Source organism: Ursus americanus, chromosome 21 (genome assembly GCF_024610735.1).
Source record: "Ursus americanus isolate L20-20 chromosome 21, mUrsAme1.1.p, whole genome shotgun sequence".
In the NCBI taxonomy this organism is placed as follows: domain Eukaryota; kingdom Metazoa; phylum Chordata; class Mammalia; order Carnivora; family Ursidae; genus Ursus; species Ursus americanus.
Window position 1 is genome coordinate 38,640,864 of NC_142147.1, and position 24,919 is coordinate 38,665,782.

General features: G+C 41.7%; 1 protein-coding gene across 5 annotated transcripts in view; it reads left to right on the plus strand.

The window, feature by feature from the left end:
• The first annotated feature begins 4,655 nt into the window (after positions 1-4,655).
• DPY19L3 (dpy-19 like C-mannosyltransferase 3) overlaps positions 4,656-24,919 on the plus strand; it is a 70,343-nt gene continuing 50,079 nt past the window's right edge. For 4 of the 5 annotated variants that reach the window (XM_045796146.2, XM_045796149.2, XM_045796144.2 and 1 more), the window contains exons 1-3: positions 4,657-4,884; positions 6,770-6,911; positions 9,732-9,865. In XM_045796146.2, coding sequence (XP_045652102.1) covers positions 6,809-6,911; positions 9,732-9,865 — 237 coding nt within the window. In that variant the 5' untranslated portion in view covers positions 4,657-4,884; positions 6,770-6,808. Of the gene's footprint in view, positions 4,885-6,769; positions 6,912-9,731; positions 9,866-24,919 lie in introns of all 5 variants that reach the window. The other variant, XM_045796145.2, reaches the window with a different exon arrangement.

Below are 24,919 nucleotides of genomic sequence, written 5' to 3' on the forward strand. Positions count from 1 at the left end.
AAAGAAATTATGTCAGATCCCCATCTCGTCCCATATTAAAAAGATGCCATATTTTTTAAAACTAGAAGGAAGTATTTTTAATATTTAACAATCTTGCAGTGGGAAAGTTTTCCTAAGCATGATGGAAAAACCCAGAAGCTATAAAGGAAAGGTGATAGATTTGACAACATAAAAACGGAAAATCGCTACACATCGAGACACCTGATGAGGCATTCAAGAATGAGGAAACATCTGCAGGGTATAAAATTAAAGGCTGATATGCATATCTGTGAATAATCCCTTTGTATCAACATTAAATCAATGACTGGTCAAAGAACACAAAAAGACAAATCCTAGAAAAAGAAACACAAACAGCCAATAAGCCCCTGACACCTGTCTCCACCTCACACGTAGCATTTAAAGTACTCTCTCATTTGTCACATAAGATTGGCAAGGCTTAAAAATATCCATTGTTGGCAGGGCGTGAAGAAATTAGCACTGTAATACACTTCGGTGGAAGTGTAGAGTAATAGAATCGTTAACCTTTTTGGAATGTCGTTTGCCAGTGTTAACCATCATTTAAAATATGACTTCTAGCAATTCCATTTCCTGAAATACGTCCTGAAGAATTACCTAAATATAAGGATATTCTCTACAGCATTGCTTGTAATAGGATAAAGCTAGAACAACTAAGTGTCCAACCAGAGGGGAATAGTTAAATAAAACTATGATCCATCCACGTAGAGGAATATTAATGGATTGATCACCTATCATTGTGTAACAAAATTACCCCCAAACTCAAAACCACAATACACATTTATTATCCTTATTGTTTCTGTGTCAGATATTCGGGAGTGGCACAGATGGGCATTTCTGGCTCAGGATCTCTCGTAAGGCTGCAGTCATCTGAAGGCTGACCTGGAGCTGGCAGACCCTCCTCCAAGATGCCGCTCGTTGCTGGCCAGAGGCCAGCTGCTGCCCAGGTGGCCTTCTCCACTGGCTGTTTGAGTGTCCTCACAACATGGTGGCTGGAGGCCCCGAAGTGAGCAATCCAAGAGAGGCTAAGGCTGAAACTGGGACATCTCTTAAGCTCCACAAAGTCATTTCAATGGTATCCTAGCAATCACAACAGAACAGCTACAATTCAGTATGAGGGGAGTCTATGAGGGTATAAACCCCAGGCAGCAAGGATCACTGAAGCTGAAATTCAAAGGCTGAATAGCAGGGAAGTCAGATAAAGAGAGTGCAAGGAGACACCTGCAAGAACCATGAAAGAAATTTACCAATAGGAAGTAGAGATAAGGCTGGAGAGGTAAATGGAAGCTGATTCATGGCAATAATTCCAAGCTGTGTTAAGGAGCTTGATTTTTACATAAAGCCACAAAGCCACCAGCAGAGTTCTATTTTAGTAAGATCACTCTGGTTATTATATGGAGGGTGGACTGAGTGGACAAGGACAAGGTGTAGGGATGGAGGTTAGGCCGTCAGCTAGGAGGCCATTAAAATGATCCTGACAAGGAATGGTAACTTGGATTAGGGTGGTAGCAATAGAAGGGGAGAAAAGTCAGGCAAGTTCTGAGATACTTAGGGACAAGTCCAACAGGATTTGGTGTTTAAATACATGGATTACATGATAGGGGTAACCACATTCGGCTCCTATGGTTTTGACTTGAACAATTGGGTGACTGGGCACAGGGGATGAAAAACAGGTTTAGGGATTAGAAAGTTTATTTTTTAACAAGTTGAGTTGGAGATGGCTGCACGCTTGGATATGTCGAATAGGCAGTGGACACATGGAACTTGGAGGTCAGGAGCCATGCCTGGGCATAAAAACTCATGAGCCATTACGATATCAGTGGAAACTGGGTGGCATGAGCCAGAGAATCATTGCTTTTAAAAGAAAGAGTTTACAAAAGACTGAAAAGGAATGCCAGAAAGGTAGAACAGACAGGAGGAACACCAGGAGAGTCTACTGTCACAGAAGATCACGGTGATTCACAGTTGTCATACTACTAAGCCAAGCAATTTAAAACTGAACAAACGTTGTACATCAGCTAAGAAAAAGACAATAGAGATGGAGAGCTTTCTCCCTCGGTCCCAAGACAGAATACTTCTCTGGGAAGGATGTGAACAACTTTGATGACCTCTGGTGTGATGCTTTTCAAAGTGTGATGTACATACAAATAACCTGGGGATTATATGAAAACACAGATTCTGAAAAAGAGGAAGAAAGGAAGAAAGGAAGAAAGAAAAAGAAAGAAAGAAAGAAAGAAAGAAAGAAAGAAAGAAAGAAAGAAAGAGAAAAAAGAAAGGAAGAGAAAGAAAGAAAGAAGGAAAAGAAAGAGAAAAGAAGGAAAAGAAAGAGAAAGAAAAAGAAAGAGAAAGAAAGAAAGGAAGGAAGGAAGGAAGGAAGGAAGGAAGGAAGGAAGGAAGGAAGGAAAAAGAAAAAGAAAGGTAGGGCGGGCGGGCTCTCTAACTTTACTGAGCACAGACTCACATGGAGAAGGTCTTGAAACAATTCTTGGGCCCCATCCCTACAGATAATGATTCAGCAGGTCTGGGACAGGATCTGGTAATTCGCATTTCTAACCACCTCCCTGGCAACGGTGATAGTGAGGCCACAGGTCCCCCAAGACCATAGCTTGAACTGTACCATTCTAAAGGACCACAGCTTAACTACTGCTGGCCACAACAGAGAGAAATCCATTTGGGTCTCAAAACATAATGCAAACAAGAAATATCCCTGTACACACTGCAGTCGGTCTGTGACCAACGCTCACTGAAGGCAGGGCCTACTCCTCGCTATCCATCACCCTCATGGTTCCTGTATCACAGCGAAGGACTCCTTCTTAATTGATGTATTCATTCTCAAGACTTACTCTGGGGTGCCTGGGTGGCACAGCAGTTAAGCGTCTGCCTTCGACTCAGGGCGTGATCCCGGCGTTCTGGGATCGAGCCCCACATCAGGCTCTTCCACTGTGAGCCTGCTTCTTCCTCTCCCACTCCCCCTGCTTGTGTTCCCTCTCTCGCTGGCTGTCTCTATCTCTGTCGAATAAAAAAAAAAAAAAAAAAAGACTCTCAGCAGTGGATGCCTACTTTTTATAATTCTCAAAGCTTCATCTTGCTGGTAAAGCCATTTCATGATATTAAACCAAGCAGCTGCTACTAAGTACTACTTCCTTTACTCAGGGGATGTCATTCTTCCCGAGTGACAGTTTTAGACAAAACCCTATATACAAAAAGGGAAAATTTTTATTTAAGGAGGAATCTTTTTTTTTTTTTTAAGATTTTATTTATTTGACAGAGAGAGAGACAGCCAGCGAGAGAAAGAACACAAGCAGGGGGAGTGGGAGAGGAAGAAGCGGGCTCGCAGCAGAGGAGCCTGATGTGGGGCTTGATCCCAGGACCCAGGATCATGCCCTGACCCATAGGCAGATGCTTAACGACTGAGCCACCCAGGCGCCCCTATTTAAGGAGGAATCAATTCACATATGTATTCATTAAGCACCCAAATGTGTTTTATGTAAGGCATCTCAACCTGAGATGGATTACACCTAATCCCTGCTCTCAAATCTGTAACATCAAAGACACCAACAATCAAGACGTGACAAATTCCATCTGAAACGACAGCTGACACTTATTTTTATGAAAGCCACCCAGCAGATACCTCAATCCATTTGCACAGAATGTGTGCTTGTTTTTAATAGCAACAGAGGCAGGGAGAAGGAGAAAATACCCAACAGGGGTGACCAGGTAAGGCTTCCAGGATGAAGTAATTTCGTGTTGGAATGAGACAGATGGACAGTCTTTTCACAGGTGGAGGGCCCAGAAGACCAGACCATTCCTTAAGAAAAATGAATTAAACATGTGGTTTGAGCATCTGCTGACAAAAGGCTTCATCCACCGTTCTTCAAAGGGTGATTAACAAGAAAGATACCCAGGTAAAAGCACAGTACCTGCCCTCAAAAAAGGCTTACACTCTAGCTTGGAGAGCAAGACAAGCACATCCTTGAAGGCGAGACTAAGGAACGAGTGCGCCGCCCCGACCCCAACACTAGGGGGGTTTTGGGAGAGGCGAAGGTATCCCCAGGTGCTCTCACAGGCAGTCAGGAAATGCCTTCCAGGCACACGCCAGCGGCCACGGGGGCCTGGGGGACTGCTGAGACGCGGGGAGGGGGCGCGCCGGGCCCAGGGATGCGGGAAGCGGGGAAAGGGCCGAGGAGTCCGCCTGCTTCGGTCCGCCGGGCCCTTACCGAGCCCCAGCAAACACCAGCAAAGGGGGGCGGGCGGCTCTGGGCGCAAGAGATTTCCGCGGCCCCAAGGCGCGTCCCACTCTCAGCCCTGGGGGCCTCAGTGGGACCACCGCCAGACCTCAGGCGACTCTTCCTCGGGGCCGGGCTCCTCCTGCCCCTGAGCCGCCACCTCTCGCTCTGCCCTGGGGCCCGCGTGAGTCTGCGGGGCAGAAAGCAGCCTGAGAGGAACCGCGAGTCGGCGGGCTGCAGGCTCCGTGGTCACCGCTGCAGAACGCGGGGGGGCGGGACCCGCGCGGCGAGCGGAAATGCACCGCTTCCTTCCGGCCGGCGCCGCACGAGACGGGGCGGGGCGCCCCGGGAAGGGGCGGGGGCTCGTGCTGACGGACGGCTCCCGGGACCTATGGGTGCGGCCGCGGCGGCCCGGCCTCCCCGGCGCGCCCCTTCCTCGCGGCCGCGGACGCCCCCCGGTTCCCCATTTCTCGGGTGTCGCGCAAAGCTCCGCCGCCGTACGGTGGCCGCTGCCTGGTCCTCTCTGTCCCCGCGGCGCGTTGCGGGCCGTTCTGCGGCCCCGCCCCCGCGGCCCTCGGCGCCCCCCGGCCGGCCGGCCTCCTTCCCCGCCCGGAGCCGCGCGCCAGGACGGCTGAGGCCGCAGGTCTGTGGCTGCGTGTCGGGCCGCGGGCGGAGCGAGGGGACACAAGGGCGCGAGGCTTCGGCGGCGGGCCGCGGGGTGTCCGGCGGGCAGGCGGGCTGCGCCCCCCCTCGCGGCGTTCCGCCGAATGCGCCGCGACCACCGGGAGCCCGCGGGCCGCCCCGCCGTGCGGTCGGGGGGGTGCGGCGCGGGCCCCGGGGCGTCTGGGGGCGCCCGGGTTGGGGACGCGGCGCACGCACGTCCGCGCGTACTGCGGGGCCGGGGGCGGCGGGTCGGGAGTGAGGAAGTTTGCCGAGGGCGGGGCCGCGTTCGCGGGCCACTTCTCGCTCTGGCTGTGAGGGCCTGGTCAGTGCTCGTCTCCGCGGCAGCGCGACTCTGCCCAGCCGGAGCAAGTCCCCGAACTTGGGCGGCCGCCGCCGGTCCCTCGGCGTCAGCTGGGGACACCCGGTGCTGCGGGGCTGGGGTGCGGTGGGAAGCTGCCGCGCCCGGGACGCTTGGTGCGTGCTGGAGCTTCGGAGTAGAGGACAAGCGTCGCTTTCATCTCTCTTTACAATGTTTAAGATGGCATTCCCTTTCATTTGATGGGGAAACTTTTTGTTTCGTAGTTCGTGCGATTATCACGGTCCCCGACACGGAGTTGGCACGTAAATATTTGTGGCCCTTCTGTCCTAACTTGTTAGAGTGTATCCGCTGTGGTATATTTACAACTCCTCCCCGAGCCCTTAGAAAGGACATGATTCTAGAATAAGGTAATTGGGGGATGAGCCCATGTACAGCAGTATGACTTTTTGCCTACACTCCTTTTTCTTCCCTCGCGGCTACAGGTTCTCCATTTTCATTGTTTGTACTTAACTGTTTTTGCGTCTCACATTTTATTTTTTTGTATGAATGAATGAACGAATAAATTATATAATTTTGGTTGCTTGGTTTGTTCTTTCTATAAAGCATGTTGTTTACCTTTAGGAATCAATAAACTGCCCAAACAGTGGTGCCCGGCACTTGGTCACATTTCATAGTAATTAGTAAAACGGTGTTCATTATTCAGAGGAGTGAAGCAAGATGTTCCGGGGGACTGTAGCCAGCTTACTCACTGCCACCACTCCCTCGCCTCCCACTCGCTGCTTCCAAACCAGGCTTCTGCACCCTGCCTTTACTCCCACTTTTGCTCCCTGGGATAGCAGCTGCCCTGATTGGCACACCCCCGCTGCCATCACCACTGAGGCGTATTCCTAAAGCTTGCAGTGTGAATTGTTTTTAAAGAACATCGGTATTAAAATTCAGATACCTGAGACAAAAGTGTTTCAGTTCTTCAAAATCAGGTTCTCAACAAATTTACTAATGATTGCCTCCCCCCGTGGTATAGAACATTATCTAAAACTGCATAATTATGTGACCAGTTGCAAGGTAACTGCAGCAGCTGGCGCAACCACAGAAACCTTCTTGCAAGAAGGGCAGGGGCTTGTCTGGAATGCCCACCTGTATTCTTAACTCTTGATAGGATGTATTAAGTAAATATCTGTGTTGGGTCTTGACAGTAACTTTGAAGGCTGGTTAAGATTTGATGGGAAGGGGCGCCTGGGTGGCATAGCGGTTAAGCGTCTGCCCTCGGCTCAGGGCGTGATCCCGGCGATCTGGGATCGAGCCCCACATCAGGCTCTTTTGCTATGAGCCTGCTTCTTCCTCTCCCACTCCCCCTGCTTGTGTTCCCTCTCTCGCTGGCTGTCTCTATCTCTGTCGAATAAATAAATAAAATCTTTAAAAAAAAAAAAAAAGATGGGAAAGTGGGAGGAGGGCATGCTAAGCCAGGGACAAGGCTTCAAGTCACACAGGGTGTCCTGGGGAGAGGGTAGGCATATGGACAGGCAATTTACTTTTCTGTTGTTTGCAGGAGTGGTTGGAAGAACAATGCATGTAAGTCTTTGACACCATGATATCCATCAGGCAAAGAAAAGGAGTGAAAACCACAGAAGTTTCTGAGGATTATGCAGCACAAGAAGCAAATGTGAAGTTGGAAAATAAATTGCCATCTGGTAGGTGATTTAAATTAAAGCAGCATTTGGGATTGCTTTTATTCCTGCATATTAAAATATCACTCTCCAATAGGATAAGAATTTGGTGAGACCTAACAGTTGAGGAAACTTGTTCTAATACCCTGATGTTTTAGTTCAACAAATGATTTGATTGCAGTTTGATAATACTGGCTTTATAGTTATGACACATAAAAGGTGAAAGAGCTCCGAGTAGAACCCCTTGTTTCTCAGCTGTCTGTTCAGTAGGTTGTGGTTTTGCCAATCTTTGACTTTCCAAAGTAATGCTGTCCCCCACGGTTCAGATTTTAGTCTGTTTCTAATTTTTCTGGGTTGTGTATGCTGTTCACTCTAGACAGCTCTACCTTGGAAGACTTTCTCATTTCATTAAGGTATTGAAAAATGAATCAAACATCTTTTTATTCTTTATTTGAATTCCTGAAATCTTCTCCTTTGGTTTGGGGAGGGAAGAAGGTCAGAATTTGGTAAGTTGTTTATATAATGCTGAAGATTTCTTGCTAAGCTGTACACCCAATGATATTAATTACTGACTTCCTGACTCCAAAATTGCTTTAACTGAGCATGGTCAAGGTTTTTAAATGTAAGCATGAAAAATTCCATGTCTATCAACCATTTGGGATATCTGACAGAATTTACATTAGTGGCAGCTATGTTAATTCTTACCAGCCAGAACCAGTAAAGTAACTTGGCGGAATAGTTTTGTAAAATAAAATTAATCTGTATTGAGAAGTCATGCCATCCAACTGTGCTATTAGCAATTTTGGACAAGACAGAGTACTTTCTGAAGACTTAAACAATGTAACTTCAAGTTTGCTTTTTTGTATATTATTTTACTTATTTTTTAAAGATTTTTTAAAAATTTATTTGAGAGAGAGATAGAGCATGAGCAGGGAGGAGAGGGAGAAGCAGCCCCCCCCCCCCCCCCCCACTGAGCAGGGAGCCCTACTTGGGGCTCCATCCCAGGACTCTGGGATCATGACCTAAGCTGAAAGCAGACGCTTAACCAACTGAGGCACCCAGGTGCCCCAAGTTTGCTTTTTTATATTAAAACATAATTTTGAGGATTCTTCATTTTACTGAAGCAGTATTTATTCATGTCAGAAGAAAACCTGCAAACTAAAGAAAAGCAAAAAGAAAGAAAAAAAAAAGAAAATACTCCCACAAACAAATCCATCCTAGACTACCACCCATGAAACTTGATCTTGCTGTCTAAATGTAACTGCAAACATTCATATGTGGTTTGAGATCCTAGCTGTTTTGTAACTTGCTACATTTCTTTTATTATGTTATGAACATACCATGAGTCAGTCAATGTATTTAAAAATGTTATCAATGTAGTCATTGTGTGGCTATAGCATAATTTATTTAACTAATTCCTTGTTGAATATTTAGATGGTTTTTAACCTCTTACCTATATAAACAGAACTATGATGAATATCCTTGTGGCAAAATGTTTGTTTAAAACTTTTATTTCTTTGGGTTATATGCCTGGATTTAGAATTATTGGTCAAATGGTGTGCTCATTTTGGTAACTTTTTGCTACTTATTGCCATGTTGCATTCCAGAGAGTTACCAAATTACTCTTCCACCAACAGTGTTTAAAAAAATACTCATATTTTGTACTGTTATTAAAACAGTGTTAGCATCTTTAAGCAATCAAATTGGCCAACATCTAAAAAATTAAACCCATTGTTTTGATTTGATCTCTTTTTTTTAGAGAGAGAGAGGGAGAGAGAACACAAGCCAGGGAGGGGCAAAAGGAGAGGGAGAGAGAGAATCCCAGGCAGGCTCAAGGGCCAGCATAGAGCCCAACACAGGGCTCAGTCCCATAACCCTGAGTATTATAACCTGAGCCAAAGATTACATGCTCAACGGACTGAGCCACCCAGGTGCCCCAATTTGCATTTCTTTAATATAATGAATGTGAATATTTTTGTCTACGAGTTTATTGGCCATTTTTTCTTTTGTGTGTTGCCTACTCATGTATTTAAATATGTTTCCAACTGAAATATTCATATTTTTAATCCTGAAAGTGTTCATCCCATGTTAAGGATAAACTTTTTTTTTTTTTTAAGATTTTATTTATTTATTTGATAGAGAGAGCGAGCCAGAGAGCACAAGCGGGGGGAATGGCAGAAAGAGAAAGGAAAAACAGGCTCCTACCCTGAGCAGGGAGCCCGACGCGGGACTCGATCCCAGGACTCTGGGATCATGACCCGAGCTAAAGGCAGACGCTCAACGAACTGAGCCACCCGGGCACCCCAGGGATACTTAAACTTTCTTATATGTGCCATAAATATTTTTTCCTAGTTTATAGGTCCTTTAACTTGAGTTGTGATGGATTTTTCTCTCCCTATGGATCTTTGAATTTTAAGTTGTCAGGTTTTTTGGTAGCTTTTAATGAATAAACCACAAATTATATGTAGACCATCTAAAAGACTGTTTGTATCCTAGACACGCAACCCATTTACTCCTCCATTTAATGAACTTCGTAGGTAAACTACAGTTAACTAAACTATGCCAAACACAGACCCTACATACTAACGTACTTGTTCTCCAAAAGCTCATGCTGTCTGGCAAAATGGACAAGTGAACGATTAGATACAGTCAGGTAAAAACTGTAATAAAGTATGAAAACAGGTCTCCAGGATCACAGAAAGGAGCCCCCCAGTGTCTGCTGGGAATAGGGGAAGCTTCAGCAGTCACAGGCTGCTGGAACTTAGCATACCTGATAGTCTGAAGTAGAACTAGTAAATTCTACATTCTTTACTGACTTAGCTATTTGTTTTATTTTTCTAAAAGGTTGTACCACTAGAAAGTTATGGAAGCTTCTGTCATTTACGGTTGGTGGAACCGTTGCCCTTTGCATTGGACTCCTAACATCTGTCTACCTGGCCACTTTACATGAAAACGATTTGTGGTTTTCTAATATTAAGGTATGAGGTTCCTATGACCATTGTATGATTTGCTCATCAGTATCTCCAGTAAGTAACCATATAGATAATGCAGTTTTGCCATAAAGAATTGAATCTCTTAAAAGGCTTGGCTATAGCGTAAAAGGACTTCATTAGTTTAAAATTGCATCAGAATTTTTGTAATCAGTGAGTTTTTTCATTTTCATTAACTTGCTCCGGTTACACAGCAGATACTGTAAACCAGTATTTTTCAACCTGTACGTTGTGAAATGGGCACAGGAAATCATGAGTAACATTTTTCTTAGTTAAAATAAGATGTGAGAGAGTATTACCACATACACTAGGGTTGAGAGTTATTTGTGGAACTATTAATTGTATGTATGTACAAACTGGGTTACAGTATACATTTTTTTTTTCCTGTTGGGTACAGTAAAAAAGAAAAGAAACCAAAAGCCAGTGCTCTAAACCGTAGAGCCGTAGATGACCTCAGCGTGTCCATACCTTTCTCATCATAGATGCAGTGCTGAGAGGGCGGGGGAGCCACTATTTTTCTGACGAAAAGAGCCATAATTTTCATTATGTTCTCAGGAGGGATCGTATCTTTTTAAACCCCAATTTCCTTGTTATCTTTCTTCTCTTTTTAAACATTTTCAGGTGCCTTTTAATTTACCGTTGTTTTTAGAACAAGTATATCACCTATGCAAGGAAACTTAGCATCACCAGTATTTTTCATCTAAATATACTTTGTTTTTGATCCAAAATGTTATGATCTTTGACCTTATTTACTATGACTTCTAATGAGTAGTTGCTGGTAAGGGTAAAATTCACTTTCAAAGGTCAAATATTTATCATCTATGTGAATATTCAAAAAAGTCTATGCAGAGTCTAAAACAGTTCTCAAAGAGCTTTCCAAAATATTTTGAGCTTTGGTTCCATTATTGGAATGAGTCTCCAAAGGAGATGACTTTGAATGACAAATTTAATTTATAGGAATAACTTCTGGTATGTTTATTTTAAAAACCTGTCATATTCTCTATAGGTTTAGTGTGTATATCGTCATACAAATTATCATGATACAAAGTATAATTCCTAACCTTCAGGGACAGTGGGTAGTTTTTCTTGTGAAGAAATTTATTACTCACCTTAATCTCTTTAAAATGAAGTGCTTATAAACAGATTTCTTAGAACTAAACAATGTAGTCATTTTTAATCCACACAAGTATTTTGAATAAAGACTGAAATATCCCTGTGTGGACATATAACTGAAACTAAATGCCAGTAACTCTGTAGTGAGGAGAAGATGCTGAAAGAGATCACCTAACTTAATTTCAAATTGTAATTTTAGCTCTTTCAGGTTTTAAGTGGCCTTGCTAATAACCTTAAATAAATACACCATATCATTAAGAAACCTGAGCACCCTTGATTTTTCTCTTAAATCTCCCCAGGTTAAAGAAGGCATTATACCTTTATCTAGGATTTATTGAGCACCTCTTCTGTGGGAGCATTCATCTTAAACACTGTGGGGAACATGGAAAGAGTAACAAAGACTAATGAATTTGCCAGCAGATTTTCTAGTATGATACATTAATTCTGTAAATAGCATTGAGCACCTATGGTCTGCCAGCAGGTTTCCCAGCATACTGTCCAGGTGTAGTGTGCGCTCAGTCGTAGCAGTAGTGCAGCTAAAACCAGGCCCCTGCCTTCAGGGAGCTTACGCTCTGGAGCGTACACACACAGTGACAGCCCGTCCAAAGTCAGTACCTTGATGCGGCAAGATAGAGTATTGTGGAGGCACAGAGCAGGGGTAGCCTAACCCAATTTTAGGATTAGGGAAGATTTTCTGGAGGAAGTAATGGTTAAGGAGACCTGCAGGATGAGAAGGGTTAACCAGATAAATTGGGGACGAAAGATGAATGTCCTAGGGAAGGGACATGTATAGGAACCTTGAGAGGTTAGAGCATTGAGAGCGTTCAAGGTCTTGGCAGTAGTTCAGCCTGGCTAGCGCGTAGATGGGGAGAGAATGTACTGGGATAGCAAACGGAGGCCAGGTCACGAGGGAACAGCAGTGTCATCATCTTGCTTGAGAAAGATGGCTCCGGCTACAGTATGGAGTGTGGATTTGAGGAGGATAGCACTAAAGTGAGAGGAAACCACCAAGAAAATTGAATTCAGTGGATTTGGTAATATCTGAATGTCAGTAAATGCGTGTTTTCTGTGCCAGACACAGATCTAGGCCCTGAGAATACAGCCTTTGAATCAGACACGGAACTTAATTCTGATGAGGAGGGGGAAAAAAAACCAGAAACTAACAAAAAATAAGTACTCTGGTGGAAACCAGACAGGGTGGTGGCATAGTTATTGGGAGGCTACTTGAAATTGGGAGGGAAAGCAGACCATTTCGAACACAAGACCTACATCAACACTTAAATCCTAGGAAGGAACCAGTCGAGCTAAGGCCTGTGAAAGCCTCCTAGGCAAGTGAAAAGGCTCTTATGGAGGACAGAACTTGTCAAGTTGAACATCAGAGAGAAAGCACATGAGGCCAGAATTTTATGAGCAAAGAGGAGACTGGAACCAGAAAAGAAAAGACCAGATCGTGTTGAAGAGAAGCGTACAGAGTCAGAGCTTATTAGAAGGTGGACTTGGAAGGATGTAGCAATTCATTTGCGTGGATGGTGATTGAGAAGGAGGAGTCGTTAGTGATGCTCTGCTTTCTCCCATTGGCAGCTGAGTAGATGGGCGGGTGTGCTGCTCACTGTGACAGTGAACCCTGTGGGAGAACAGAGCTGCAGCGCAAGAACTTCTGTCACCACCTACCCAGAGTTAAGCTGACCTTGACAGGTTAAGTGTGCCACAAAACTGCCCTCACTTTAGACACCACTTACAAGTTTGGGGGTCCTCAGGCTACCTCACTTCTGACCACAGGTAGACTATAAATTTTGGGATACCCACTATCCCCCTCGGGTTCAGTAATTCACTAGAATGCCTCACAGAACTCAGGAGAGTCTTACACTCAATGATTACAGTTTTATTATGACAAAAGGATATAAATCAGAACCAGCCAAAGGCAGAGACTTGTTGAAAATCTGGGAGGGTCCCAAACTCAGGCTTTCCATGGTCCTTTCCCTGTGGAGTTAGGCACATGGTCCTCCTGGCACATTGATGTGTGAGATGTGTTGAGTACTGCCAACCAAGAAAGCTCACCTGAGCTCTGGTGTCCAGAGCTTTTACTGGAGTTGCATTATGTAGGTATGAGTGATTGAATCATTGGACACAGTGTTGATTCAATCTCCAATCCCCCTCTCCTCCCCGAGGGTTGGGCCAAGGTCAGCTGGCTCCAAGCCCCAACCCTCTAATCACATGGCTGGTCTTTCTGGCTTGGTCAGCCCCCATCCTGAGTCATCTCTTTAGAACAAACTAGCAAATGTCGTCCTGAGGAACCCACCGTGAACAAAGACACTGTTCTCACTTGGGAAATTCGAGGATTTACTGGCTACCTCCCAGGAACTGGGGACAGAGGCCAGCCAAATTCTTTACAGGGGACAGCGAGACAGCAAATGACACATCCTTGTTTGGATACGTTATGAGTCACTTTTGAAGCAGTCCAAGGAGAGAGATGGAGTAAAGGGACCTGGATTCGTGGGTCTGGAGGCAGGAGGCCCATCTGTGTTGGAAACGGACATTTTCATGTTACCAGCTTGTAGATGTGTGGGCACGAATGTTTGAGGAGTGTGCAGAGTGAGAAAGAGACCCTAGGCTAGTTTCTGTCTGTGCCTCAGATACCATCTGCGAGAAGCTATAAAACAGGAACATCCTCGAATCTAACAGGTTTCTTTCCACCAACACCCCCGTCCCCTGAAACGTACAATTGAGCTCAGTCTTACGGCGTTTTTTTCCTCTTTATTCAAGCAATAGCTTGTAGCACAGAATTTTTTTTCCCTCTGTATCACAAGAGGAATCCTCAGATGTTTCAACTGTTTCTCAAACCTAATAATACCTCTGCATAGGCACTTGGTTTATCTTTCATCTTAGATTATGTAAACCCAGTGCTGTCCAGTGAAACTTCCCGCAGTGAAGGAAATGATCTGTCTCGGCACTGTTCAGTGCAGTAACCACTAGCCAAATGTAGCTGTTAAACAGTTGAAATGTGGCTATGGCAACTGAGGAACTAAATTTTACATTTTATTTAATTTTAAAATGTGTATACATTTTCTGTGAATAAACCAATGAAAATGATAGCCATTAGTGATCAGAGACATTACTCAACCAAAGGGAGCTCATTTTCAGAGTTTATACGCCTTCAGAAATTTACTCCTTAATTTAAACCATTTTCCTGTTGGGGGATTATGGGAATATTTGAGAAGTGTAAATCTGTTTTCCTTTTGTACTTGTGGGTTATAACTTACCAAAATTGCTAGGCTATTTTTTATGAAAATACTTTGATTTTCTCTGAATACTTTGAATTAGTTGTAGTTACTCAGAGAGTAAAAACATTGCTTCTAAAACAGACAAATCGTACCTTGAGTTTATGCATTCAGAATGATACTTTAAATGTCAGTTGCTAATCTTAACAATGTTAATATTTGAATGTGGGAACTCTGGACCAGAGAGCAACTTGAAAGTTGAAGAAGATGTTGGTTTAAATGGTCGTAGAAAATGTGTATATACTATCCTTTCTTAGCATATTTTTTAGTTTAGTTTAGTTTTAGTTTTTATTTAAATTCCAGTTAACATACGGTGTGATATTACTTTCAGGTGTACAATTTAGTGATTCATCACTTCTATACATGACCCAGTGCTTATCACAATAAGTGCCCTCCTTAATCCCCATCACCTGCTTCACCCATCCCCCCACAACCTCCTCTCTGGTAACCATCAGTTTGTTCTCTACAGTTAAAAGTCTGTTTCTTGGTTTGCCTCTTTTTCCCCCATGATCATTTGTTTTGTTTCTTAAATTCCACATACGACTGAAATCATAGGGTATTTGTCTTTCTCTGACTGACTTATTTTGCTTACCGTTATACTCTGTAGCTCCATCCACATCATTGCAAATGTCAAGATTTCATTCTTTCTTTTATAACTTCATTATTTTTGAAAAGATTTTATTTTTATTTATTTGCGAGAGAGAGAGCATGAGCTGGGGGGAAGGGCAGAGGGAGAGGGAGAGAGAGAAGCAGACTCCCTGGGGAGCAGGGAGCCCAATGCTGGGCTCGATTCCAGGACCCTGGGGTCATGACCTGAGCTGAAGGCAGATGCTTAACCGACTGAGCCACCCAGGCGCCCGAAGATTTCATTCATTTTGCTGGCTGAGTAATATTCCATTGGATGTATACATGACATCTTCTTTACCCATTCATCAGTCAGTGGACACTTGGGCTCTTTCCCTAATTTGACTATTGTTGATAACGCTGCTGTAAACATCAGGGTGCATGTATCCCTTTGAATTAGTATTTTTGTATCCTTTGGGTAAATTCCTAATAGTGCAATTGCTCGATAGGAGGGTAGCTCTCTTCTTAACCTTTTGAGGAACCTCCATACTGTTTTCCTGAGGGGCTGCACCATTTGCATTCCCATCAACAGTGCAAGACGAGTCCCCTTTCTCATTTTTTTAAAAAATATTTTTATTTATTTATTTGAGACAGAGACAGAGCATGAGGAGGGAGGGGGAAGGGGTAGAGGCAGAAGCAGACTCCCCGCTGAGCAGGGAGCCAGACTCGGGGCTCCATCCCAGAACCCCGAGATCATGACCTGGGCCAAAAGCAGGCGCTTAACCAACTGAGCCCCCCAGGTGCCCCTCCTTCTCCTTATTGAATGTCTATTATATGCTTAGCACCATTTTAAGTACAATTTAAACATACTTTATTTAATCTGGCTGTCTCCAAAGCCCAAACATTTTAACTCTGAATTGTCCTTTAAATGCAACATGCCTTTTTGCTGCCCTTTATTTTAAACAAAACATACTAAAAAGGTTCAAAGCCAATGCTTTCACTTGCTGTGCTCCTCTTATGGTGCCCAGCACATCATCAGTGCTGGATAACAGTGGTCTGTTTGGAGTCAAGTTAACCTCTACAGGTGAGGGAGGTGGTATAAGCAGGAGAGAGGGGAGATGGGGACAGCAGCTGCTCTCAAAGCTCTGGGCTGGAACTAGAGCAGAGGGATACAGCTTTTGGAGCTTGCCTTCAGGGGTAGGATATAGTTAGTACTGGCAAGCAGGGAGCTCGTCAGTGCATTTTTAGTGACTTGTGTATAGTAGATGCTAGAGTAAAAATATATTTAGCATGATTCTTTTTATTTTTTAAACACGTGTTGTGTTACTTATTACAAACTATACCGTGACAACAAAAACTTTAAATAAAAAACATTACTCAGTATTCATTACCCTTAACAGAAACCAGTTTTTATTTTTCTGTTCCATTCTTCATCCTGTATGTGTATATATTTTACATATTTGTGACTCATGACCCTGAGATCAAGACCTGAGCCGAAATAGGAGTTGGATGCTTCATCAACTGAGCCACCCAGACGCTGCTCCAATATACTTTTTATGATCAGATTTACCTGATGTTACATCATATGCTTTTCCCTTACATAGTTTCACATTTATACGAACTTTCACAATTATTAGGTAAATGATTGTTTATATAATTTAATATTTTTGAAATTTTTATACCCTTAGTTATTTCTCTATTTCTGTGCTCCCCAATTTGGAGTAGATTGTTCCTAATTGTGTAGTTAAACCCCTCAAGTTGCTTATTACTTCATGTTTTAAAGTGGCAATGTAGAGATGTCAGTTCCTTCATCTTTTTAGAATTACCTCAAAGCAATTAAGGAAAATGAAAAACAGTCATTTTCCATCCTTGATGAAACTAAGAAAGGTCTATGATCTGGAACCACAGCGTATGAGGGAGGGCCGCCAAACCCAGGGAAACTCAGAGGAGCATGGAAAGGTACCGCCAGAGGACTCTCAGAGCTACAGATTTTAGAGGAAGTCACCACAGCCTGCTTCTCCGAGGTTGCTGGCGTACCCTGAGGGGTGAGACTGAGGTCTGCTGTGGAGAACCATGGGGCCAGATGTGTGCAGTAATGACCGAAGCTTTCCTGGAGACTCTCCGGTACAAAAGAGAAGTAAGCGAGGCAGGCCGAAGGGAGTGATCATGGAGACAAGCCATTTTTGTAAAAGTGGCATTGAAGAAGGCTAGGATAAAGGGAGAAAACTTGCATGTTGAACAGCTCTGAGGCTGCCACTCTTGGTTGGCTCAAATGAGGAAAAGACGAAAGAGCCTCCTCTTGTAAACCACGCTGCATCACAAGGAAAATTCTTGCTGGCCTGATTGGTGGCCCTGACCTCTCCCCCACATCAACTTCCTGCAAATAGCTGGTTTAGTAAGAACTTGCCACGTTCAGAAATGGCTCACAACCAGAAAGGAACTAGCACAGGATCGATACAATGAAACTGCAAGAAAAAAAGGAAGAGAAAAATAGGAACGAATGAAAGACGAAGAATAGTCACCAGAAACAATTTATAGCAGAGACATGAAGATTGTAACCAAACGTGTCACATTAACAAACAAACATAATACGCATTTGGCACCATAGAAGATAAATTCAAAGCAGGGCTGTAAGAAGGTATAGGCCATCTTCAAGGACATACAGGAAGATAGCAAAAGGAAATGAAACATGAGCTGGCAGAACTTAGGCAAGAAGTAGAATTAAAAGGTAAAACAGTAACAGAAAGCACGACGATGTTGGAAGCAACACACAGATTAGAATCTGCGACAGGCACAGAACGAGAAATGTTGCACCGATAAAGGAAAACGAAATGAAATGAAATGAGTACAGTTAAAATAGTAGAGAGAAACTGACAGGTGAGGAAGACAATAGCAAACATGCATGATTTGTCCCAAAAGACGAGAACCAAAACAATGAAACAAGGGAGAATCATGTTTAAAGATATGATTCAAGAAAACTTTTGAAAAATGAAAGGTGACTTGAATCTACAAATTGATGGGGCACGATGGGCCCCAGGAAAACTTGGCCTAGAAAAATCATTAGCAGTGTATAGTTCTATAAATCGCAGGGCTTCAATAGTAAGAAACCCCTGGACATCCAAACAAAAGATCACCTTACCTATCAGAGAAGTCAGTCTGGCTTCTGTCTTTTCCATGGTAACATTTAATGCTTAAAGACCCGGAATGATGCCTGCAGAAGACTCACTTAAGGGAATGTGACATATATTTTATTTTATTCATTTTAAAGATTTTATTTGTCAGAGAGAGAGAGTGCACAAGCAGGGGGAGCAGCAGGCAGAGGCAGAGGGAGAAGCAGGCTTCCCACTGAGCAAAGAGCCAGATGCAGGGCTCGATCCCAGGACTCTGGGATCATGACCTGAGCCGAAGGCAGACACTTAACTGACTGAGCCACCCAGGCATCCCTATTTTAATCTGGTCATTCCCTCATGTATAAAGCACCATACGAATTGTTTTGATTCTGAGAAATGTATTTTTTTAAGAACACCTGAAGAAATTGTTAGAGGGAAAACTATCCAGCTGAGAGAGAAAAGGCAAAACAATTGCAGAAAGACCATCAGAAAGTGCGGTGCAAACATACTTAACTGTAGAACTAGCACTAAATAGTTACAGAACAAAATATGTATGGCATGAACAATGTGGTAACACCCAGCAATGTTATAATTATGAAATAGTAACAGAATAACAATGTAATAATAAGTTAGAAGAGGAAAGAAAAGGGAAGGTAGAAGACGGTGGAGGAATCCATTTCTTTATTTTTCATAGATAGAAGTCAAGTTTCATCTCAAAATGAGAAGTCAAGGGGCACCTGGGTGGCTCAGGTGGTTAAATGTCTGACTCTTGATCTCAGCTCAGGTCTTGATCTCAGGGTCATGAGTTCAAGCCCTATGTTGGCCTCCACTCTGGGTGTGGAGCCTACTTAAATAGTCAAGAAACAGATACATAGTGTATGTAAAAGAAAATTCCATGAAAAATATCTTCAAGTAAAATGGGGCAGGGAAGAAGTACAAATTTCATGAGATTATCATTACTTATTATAGGAACTCAACAGATACTATCCATAGAAATAGAGAATTAAGTTATCCTTCAAAGTTATAGTGATAAAGGTAACTCCTAGAACAAAGACATTAAAAGACATACACACACACACCCAGACACAGATCATATAGTAAAGGGTTTGTTCCAAAGACTAACAAAAAATGTGGTACAAGATGTGTGACCACAAATATGTCAAAATACTTTTGTATAAATTGTCTGCTTTAGTCACCTGGTAAAAACTCTGTATCATAAAGCAAAATCCAAATCACATACTATATGCATAAGATTCTCCCAGAACAGAGTTCCTTAGAAGGATAAGGACTTGCTGAAGTATTTCCCCAAAAGGGGGAAAGAAAGTCAGACAGAAAGTGTTAAATGAAGAAGGGCAGTTTTTCAGTGATAAAGATGCCGACCACAGACAGGACTATCCATGGGTCAGATAACTTACCAATATTTATAAAGCAAAAACCACAGGAAATACAAGAAGAAATAGAGAAACACACTAATACTGAGTTTTAATTCTTTCTCAGTTCATAAAAAAAAGCAAGTGGTCAAAATGAGAATATAGAAGACCTAGGGAAAATAATGAATAAGAGCTCTAATCTATAAATATCCAAAGACAGAATGTATGTTCTTTTCAAATATCCACAGAACATTAACTAAAACATTGATAATGTTAAACCATAGAGAAAATCTCAGATCCAAAACTACAGACAATATTTCCTTATCACGATGTGATAGTGCATAGTCTTGGCTTGTTCTTGACTTTGGGCATAATGGTCACAGACTCAAATTATACTCTTTTAATTTATTCATTCATTTAAATAAAAACTGGAGATAACTAAAAAGAAAAAGGTCACTTTTAGAAATCTAAAAATATTTCCTAATTTTTTGGGGGAAAAAATCCAATATTTTTGGTCACAGGAAATTAAAATGAATTTATAGAAATTATAAATGAAATCTAGGAAATGATGAAAACCATATTTCAGGACTAGGGAATACAGCTACAGCAGTATTCAGAAGAACTTATAGCTTTAAGTATTATATTATGAAATAAGAATGAATAAACAAATGAATTATTCCACTTATGAAGTTGGAAAGTAAAAATCTAGCAACAGAAGGAAGGATAAAGGTAAAAGAAATTGATCAACTAGAAAGTAGGAAAATAATTAATAAATGAATGGTTATTTGGGGAGTGAAAAATAAGGATAAGGATGAGGTCGGAAGTACAGATATCCAAAGTAAGAAATAACAGAGAAATAATTACAGACATCATGAAATGTAGCAGAGAAGTAACTGTAGAGACCATGAAATAGGAAAGAGCCAAAGTCTATTTTGTTTGATTCAGTGCAGATTAAATGAATGAATGAAACATGATTTTCTGGAATATAAATTACCAAAACTGACCCCAGAAAGTATAATTATTTCTGCATATATGATAGAGAAAACGTGGTAAAAAGCCACCCATCCTACACCCTCCTAAATAGCAGACCCTGTTGATTTTTATGGAAGAATTTTACCAAACTCTTAAAGAATCAAAATATTCCAGTACTATTTCAGCCATTCTAGAACACCAAAGAGAAAGAAAACTTCCAAATTATTTTTATAAATCAGATAAAACACACCAAAACTGAGGATCAGAATATAACTACAGTCAATTTTCCTTAATTCCCAACAGTTATGTTCTAAAAGTCACTGAGAACACTGAATTAGAGAATACTGAACCATTGCTCCTAGGGAAATGTGTGTGTGTGTGTGTGTGTGTGTGTGTGTGTGTGTGTGTATCACACATAGGTCTTAAATTCTAAAAACCCTTCCTGGTAGTTTCTATTTTCTTTATTTTACAAAAGAGAAAATGAGGTTCCAGATTGTTAAGGGACTTGCCTGAGGTTGCCCCACTAACAGGTACCAGAGTTGCATTCAGACCCCATCCACTGGGGCCCAGAGCTGGGGCTTCAGTCGCTGTGTTGCACTCACGGCCCCTTACTGTATGCATCTTCTCGTTGTGTCTGTATGCGAGCTGGAACAAGAGGCAGGGCACAGCTGGGAACCGTGCACGTTAGGCAACTCACATTTTCACTGCTCTGCACATGGCTGCAAAAGCACAGCAAATATTAATTTTGTCAATTTTGTTACAAATTTTAGCTAGTTGGCAGATTTGCAAACCAGAAATCTGTGAATAAGGAGAATCAACTGTATATTATCTAGATAATATAAAAAAAAACAAAGCTCAGAGACTAATCCCACTTACATATATTGAACCAAAAATTCTAATTAATACTAATAAAGAGAATCTAGTTGTATATCAAAAGTATAATGTACCACGAAAAAGTCATTTTTATGCCAGGAAACTAAAGGAAATTGTTGGGAAATCTAGTAATATACCTGTTTGCTATGTTAGTACTTCAAAAGATGCAAAAAATAAATAAGTAAAGGCATTTGGAAAAAAAAAGTCCATCATTTTCTTGCAACATATGTTAACTTAAAATTAAGAATAGGCCAGATGAGCCCATTATGTCACTGGAATAAAAGATAAAACTATATGATTATCTCAAAGACATAGAAAAAGCATTTGTAGAATTCAACAACTCTTCACAATAACAAACACTCAACAGACTAGAAATAGAAGAGAACTTCAGCCTCCTAAAGGGTATCTGCCAGAAATCGCACAGCTAACATCATATTTAATGGTAATAAATTGAAAGCTTTCCCCCTCAGATTAGGAACAAGACAAGAATGTCTGTTCTAGCCGCTTCTATTCAACATATACTAGAGGTCCTAGTCAGGGAAATTAGGCAAGAAAATGAAACAGAAGGTCTCCAAATTGGAAAGGAAGAAGTACAACTGTCTCTGTTTATGATAACATGATCTATATAGAGCTATTTTATAGTTCTTCTATATAGAACTATTCTATAGATCTTCTATAGAGAACTATTAAAACTAATAGTTTATCAAGGTTGCAGGATATAAGATTGACATACAAAAACTACTTGTATTTGTATATAATAGCAATGAGCAAACCAAAAGTGAAATTAAGAAAATAGTTTCATCTCAAGTAAATAAAATCTTTAAAAAAAAGAAAAAGAATTTCGTTTACAATAGCAACAAAAGAATAAGGTACTTAGGAATAAATCGAACAAAAAAAGTATAAAACTTCAATCGTGTTCATGAATTGGAAGACAGTATTGTTAAGATGGCACGTTGGCGTACAGATTCAACATCGTCCCTCTCACAATCCCAGGTGGAAGTTTTTGCAGAAATTGACAAGTTGACCTTAAAATTTATATGGGGGGCGCCTGGGGGGCACAGTCGTTAAGCATCTGCCTTCGGCTCAGGGTGTGATCCCGGTGTTCTGGGATCGAGCCCTGCATCAGGCTCCTCCACTGGGAGCCTGCTTCTTCCTCTCCCACTGCCCCTGCTTGTATTCCCTCTCTCGCTGGCTGTCTCTCTGTGTCAAATAAATAAACAAAATCTTTAAAAAATAATAATAAAATAAAATTCATATGGAAACTGAAAGGACCCAGAATAGCCAAAGCAGTTTTGAAAAAGAAGAACAAAGTTGGAGCACTCACACTCCCTGATTTCAAAACTTACCATAAGGATACAGTGATCAAGGCAGTGAGTACCGGCATAAGGGGAGATGAAATAGAATTGAGAATCCAGAAGTAAGCCCTTACACTTGTGGTCAGTTGATTTTCAACAAAGATACCGAGACCATTAAATGAAGAAAGAATAGTCTGCAATGAATGACCTGGGGACAATTGGATATTCATGATTAGAGCAAGGAAATTGGGCCCCTTCCTCGTACATACACACAGGTTAACTCAAAGTGGATCAGAGACCTAAAAGTAAGTATGAAACTTCTGGAAGAAAACATGAATAAGTCATCATGGCCTTGGGTTAGGCTAAGCCATCCTAGATACAACACCAAAAACACAAGTGACTAAAGGAGAAATACTTAAATTGGACTTCAAAATTAGAAAGGTTTGTGCTCCAGAGTATACAGTCAAGAAAACGAAAAGACACCATTCAGAATGGGAGAAAATATTTACAAATCCTATGCCTGGTAAGGGGTTTGAGTCTGGAATCTACAAAGAACCATAATAACTCAATGATAAAAATACAGTTCAATTTTTTTAGTGAACACAGGACTTGAATAGACATTTTTCCAGAGATGGTCTACAAATGGGCAAAAAGCACATGAAAAGATTCTCAACGTCATTAGCCTGTCAGGGAAATTCTAATCAAAACCACAATGAGGTAACACTTCACATCCACTAGCAGGGCTACAATAAGAAGACCTGTAATAGCAAGTGTTGACAAAGGTGTGGAGACATTTTAAGCCTTCCGCACTGCTGGTGGGAAGGCAAAATGGCGCAGACATTTTGGTAAAGGGCCTAGCAGGCCCTCAGACAGTGAAACATAGTGATCATATGATCTTAGCAATTCTACTCCTAAGGAAATACCCGAGAAAAATGAAAACACACTGCATAAAAACTTGTGCATGAATATTCATAGCAGCATTTTTCATAATAGCCAAAAAGAGGAAACAACCCTAACGTCCACTAATGGTTGAATGGATAAGAAAAACGTGGCATATCCGTATAATGGAATATTATTGGGCAGTTCTGCAGTGAATTGATAATACAGGCTCTACCACATTAGAGGAGCCTTGAAAACATGCTAAATGAAAGAAATCAGGCACAAAGGAGCACATATTGAATCATTTCATTAAAATGAAATTTCCGGGATAGCCAGTCTAAAGAGATAGAAAGTAGCTTCGTGATTGCCCAGGGCTAGAAAGCATAAGGGATTTGCAGGGTGACAACTCAGGGGTGTGGTGTTTCTTTTTAGAGGTAATGAAATAGCCTAAAATTGATGCTAGTGATGCATGAATAACATTGTGAATATAGTAAAAGGCATTGAATTGTATACTTTAAATGGGTGAATTATGTAGTATGCAAATTCTATCTCAGTAAAACTTAAAAAAATAGATACATCTTTTTTTTTAAAAATAGCATGCATACATTTCAGACCAAATGCTAAGACCTTACCCATTAGGGAAACACTAGAACAGTGCTATCTAGTAGAAGTTTCTATGATAATGAAAAGTTCTTTGTGCTGTATTAATACTCTAGCCATTAGCCAAGTGTGTTCAGGAACTGAGAAACGAAATTTTTCATTTTAATTAAGTCGGCACATGTGGCTAGAGGCATCATGGCATTAGAAGCATATCCCAAGCCAAAGCTATCTGTTAGTACAGTTTAACATTGCTTTGGAGGGACCAGCAATACATATCAAACATAAACGTGAGAAGTAAAAAATATAACAATTGGGAAGGAGGAGGTAACTATTTGTAGGTCATGTCATTATATACCTGGAAATCATAAGAGAGTAATCTGGAAAAAAATATTACAGGCAGTAGGAAAACTCAGAAGGTAGCAGGGACTAAATCCAAAATTAAATAAGCAGATACCAAAATATTTTATTTTAAAAATTTGTCAAATTGAAATTAATAGGGGAGGAAAACCTCAAATGTGCCTTTTTAAAAAGCCCTCCTTGGCAGTCCCATTCCACTTCCTTTGTCCATTCACCACCCAGCTCTCCTGGGACAATTAACCTTTCTTCCCTCCTTTCTCCCCCCAGCCCTTCCCCAATCTTGACTGTCGCCTGTTGCATTGCTTCCCATTTCACTGTAGAGGGGAACCCACTGCCCTCCTAGGTCCTCTGGCTGGGGTCCTGTTGACTGAACTGACAAAAGACAGACTAACAAGAGAAAAGCATCCAAATTTATTTAATACAAGTTTTACGTGACACTGGAACCTTCATAAGGAAATGAAGACCGGAAGAAATGGTTAAACCTGAGTGTTTTTACACTAGATTTGACCAAGAGTAGAAAGTCATGGAAAAATATAATACAACCAAAAGGCATGAGCTAGGGTGAGTGAACCGGGGCGAACTTAGCTAGGCCTGTTTGTTCAGACTCCTGTCCCTCCATCTCTGGAGATAA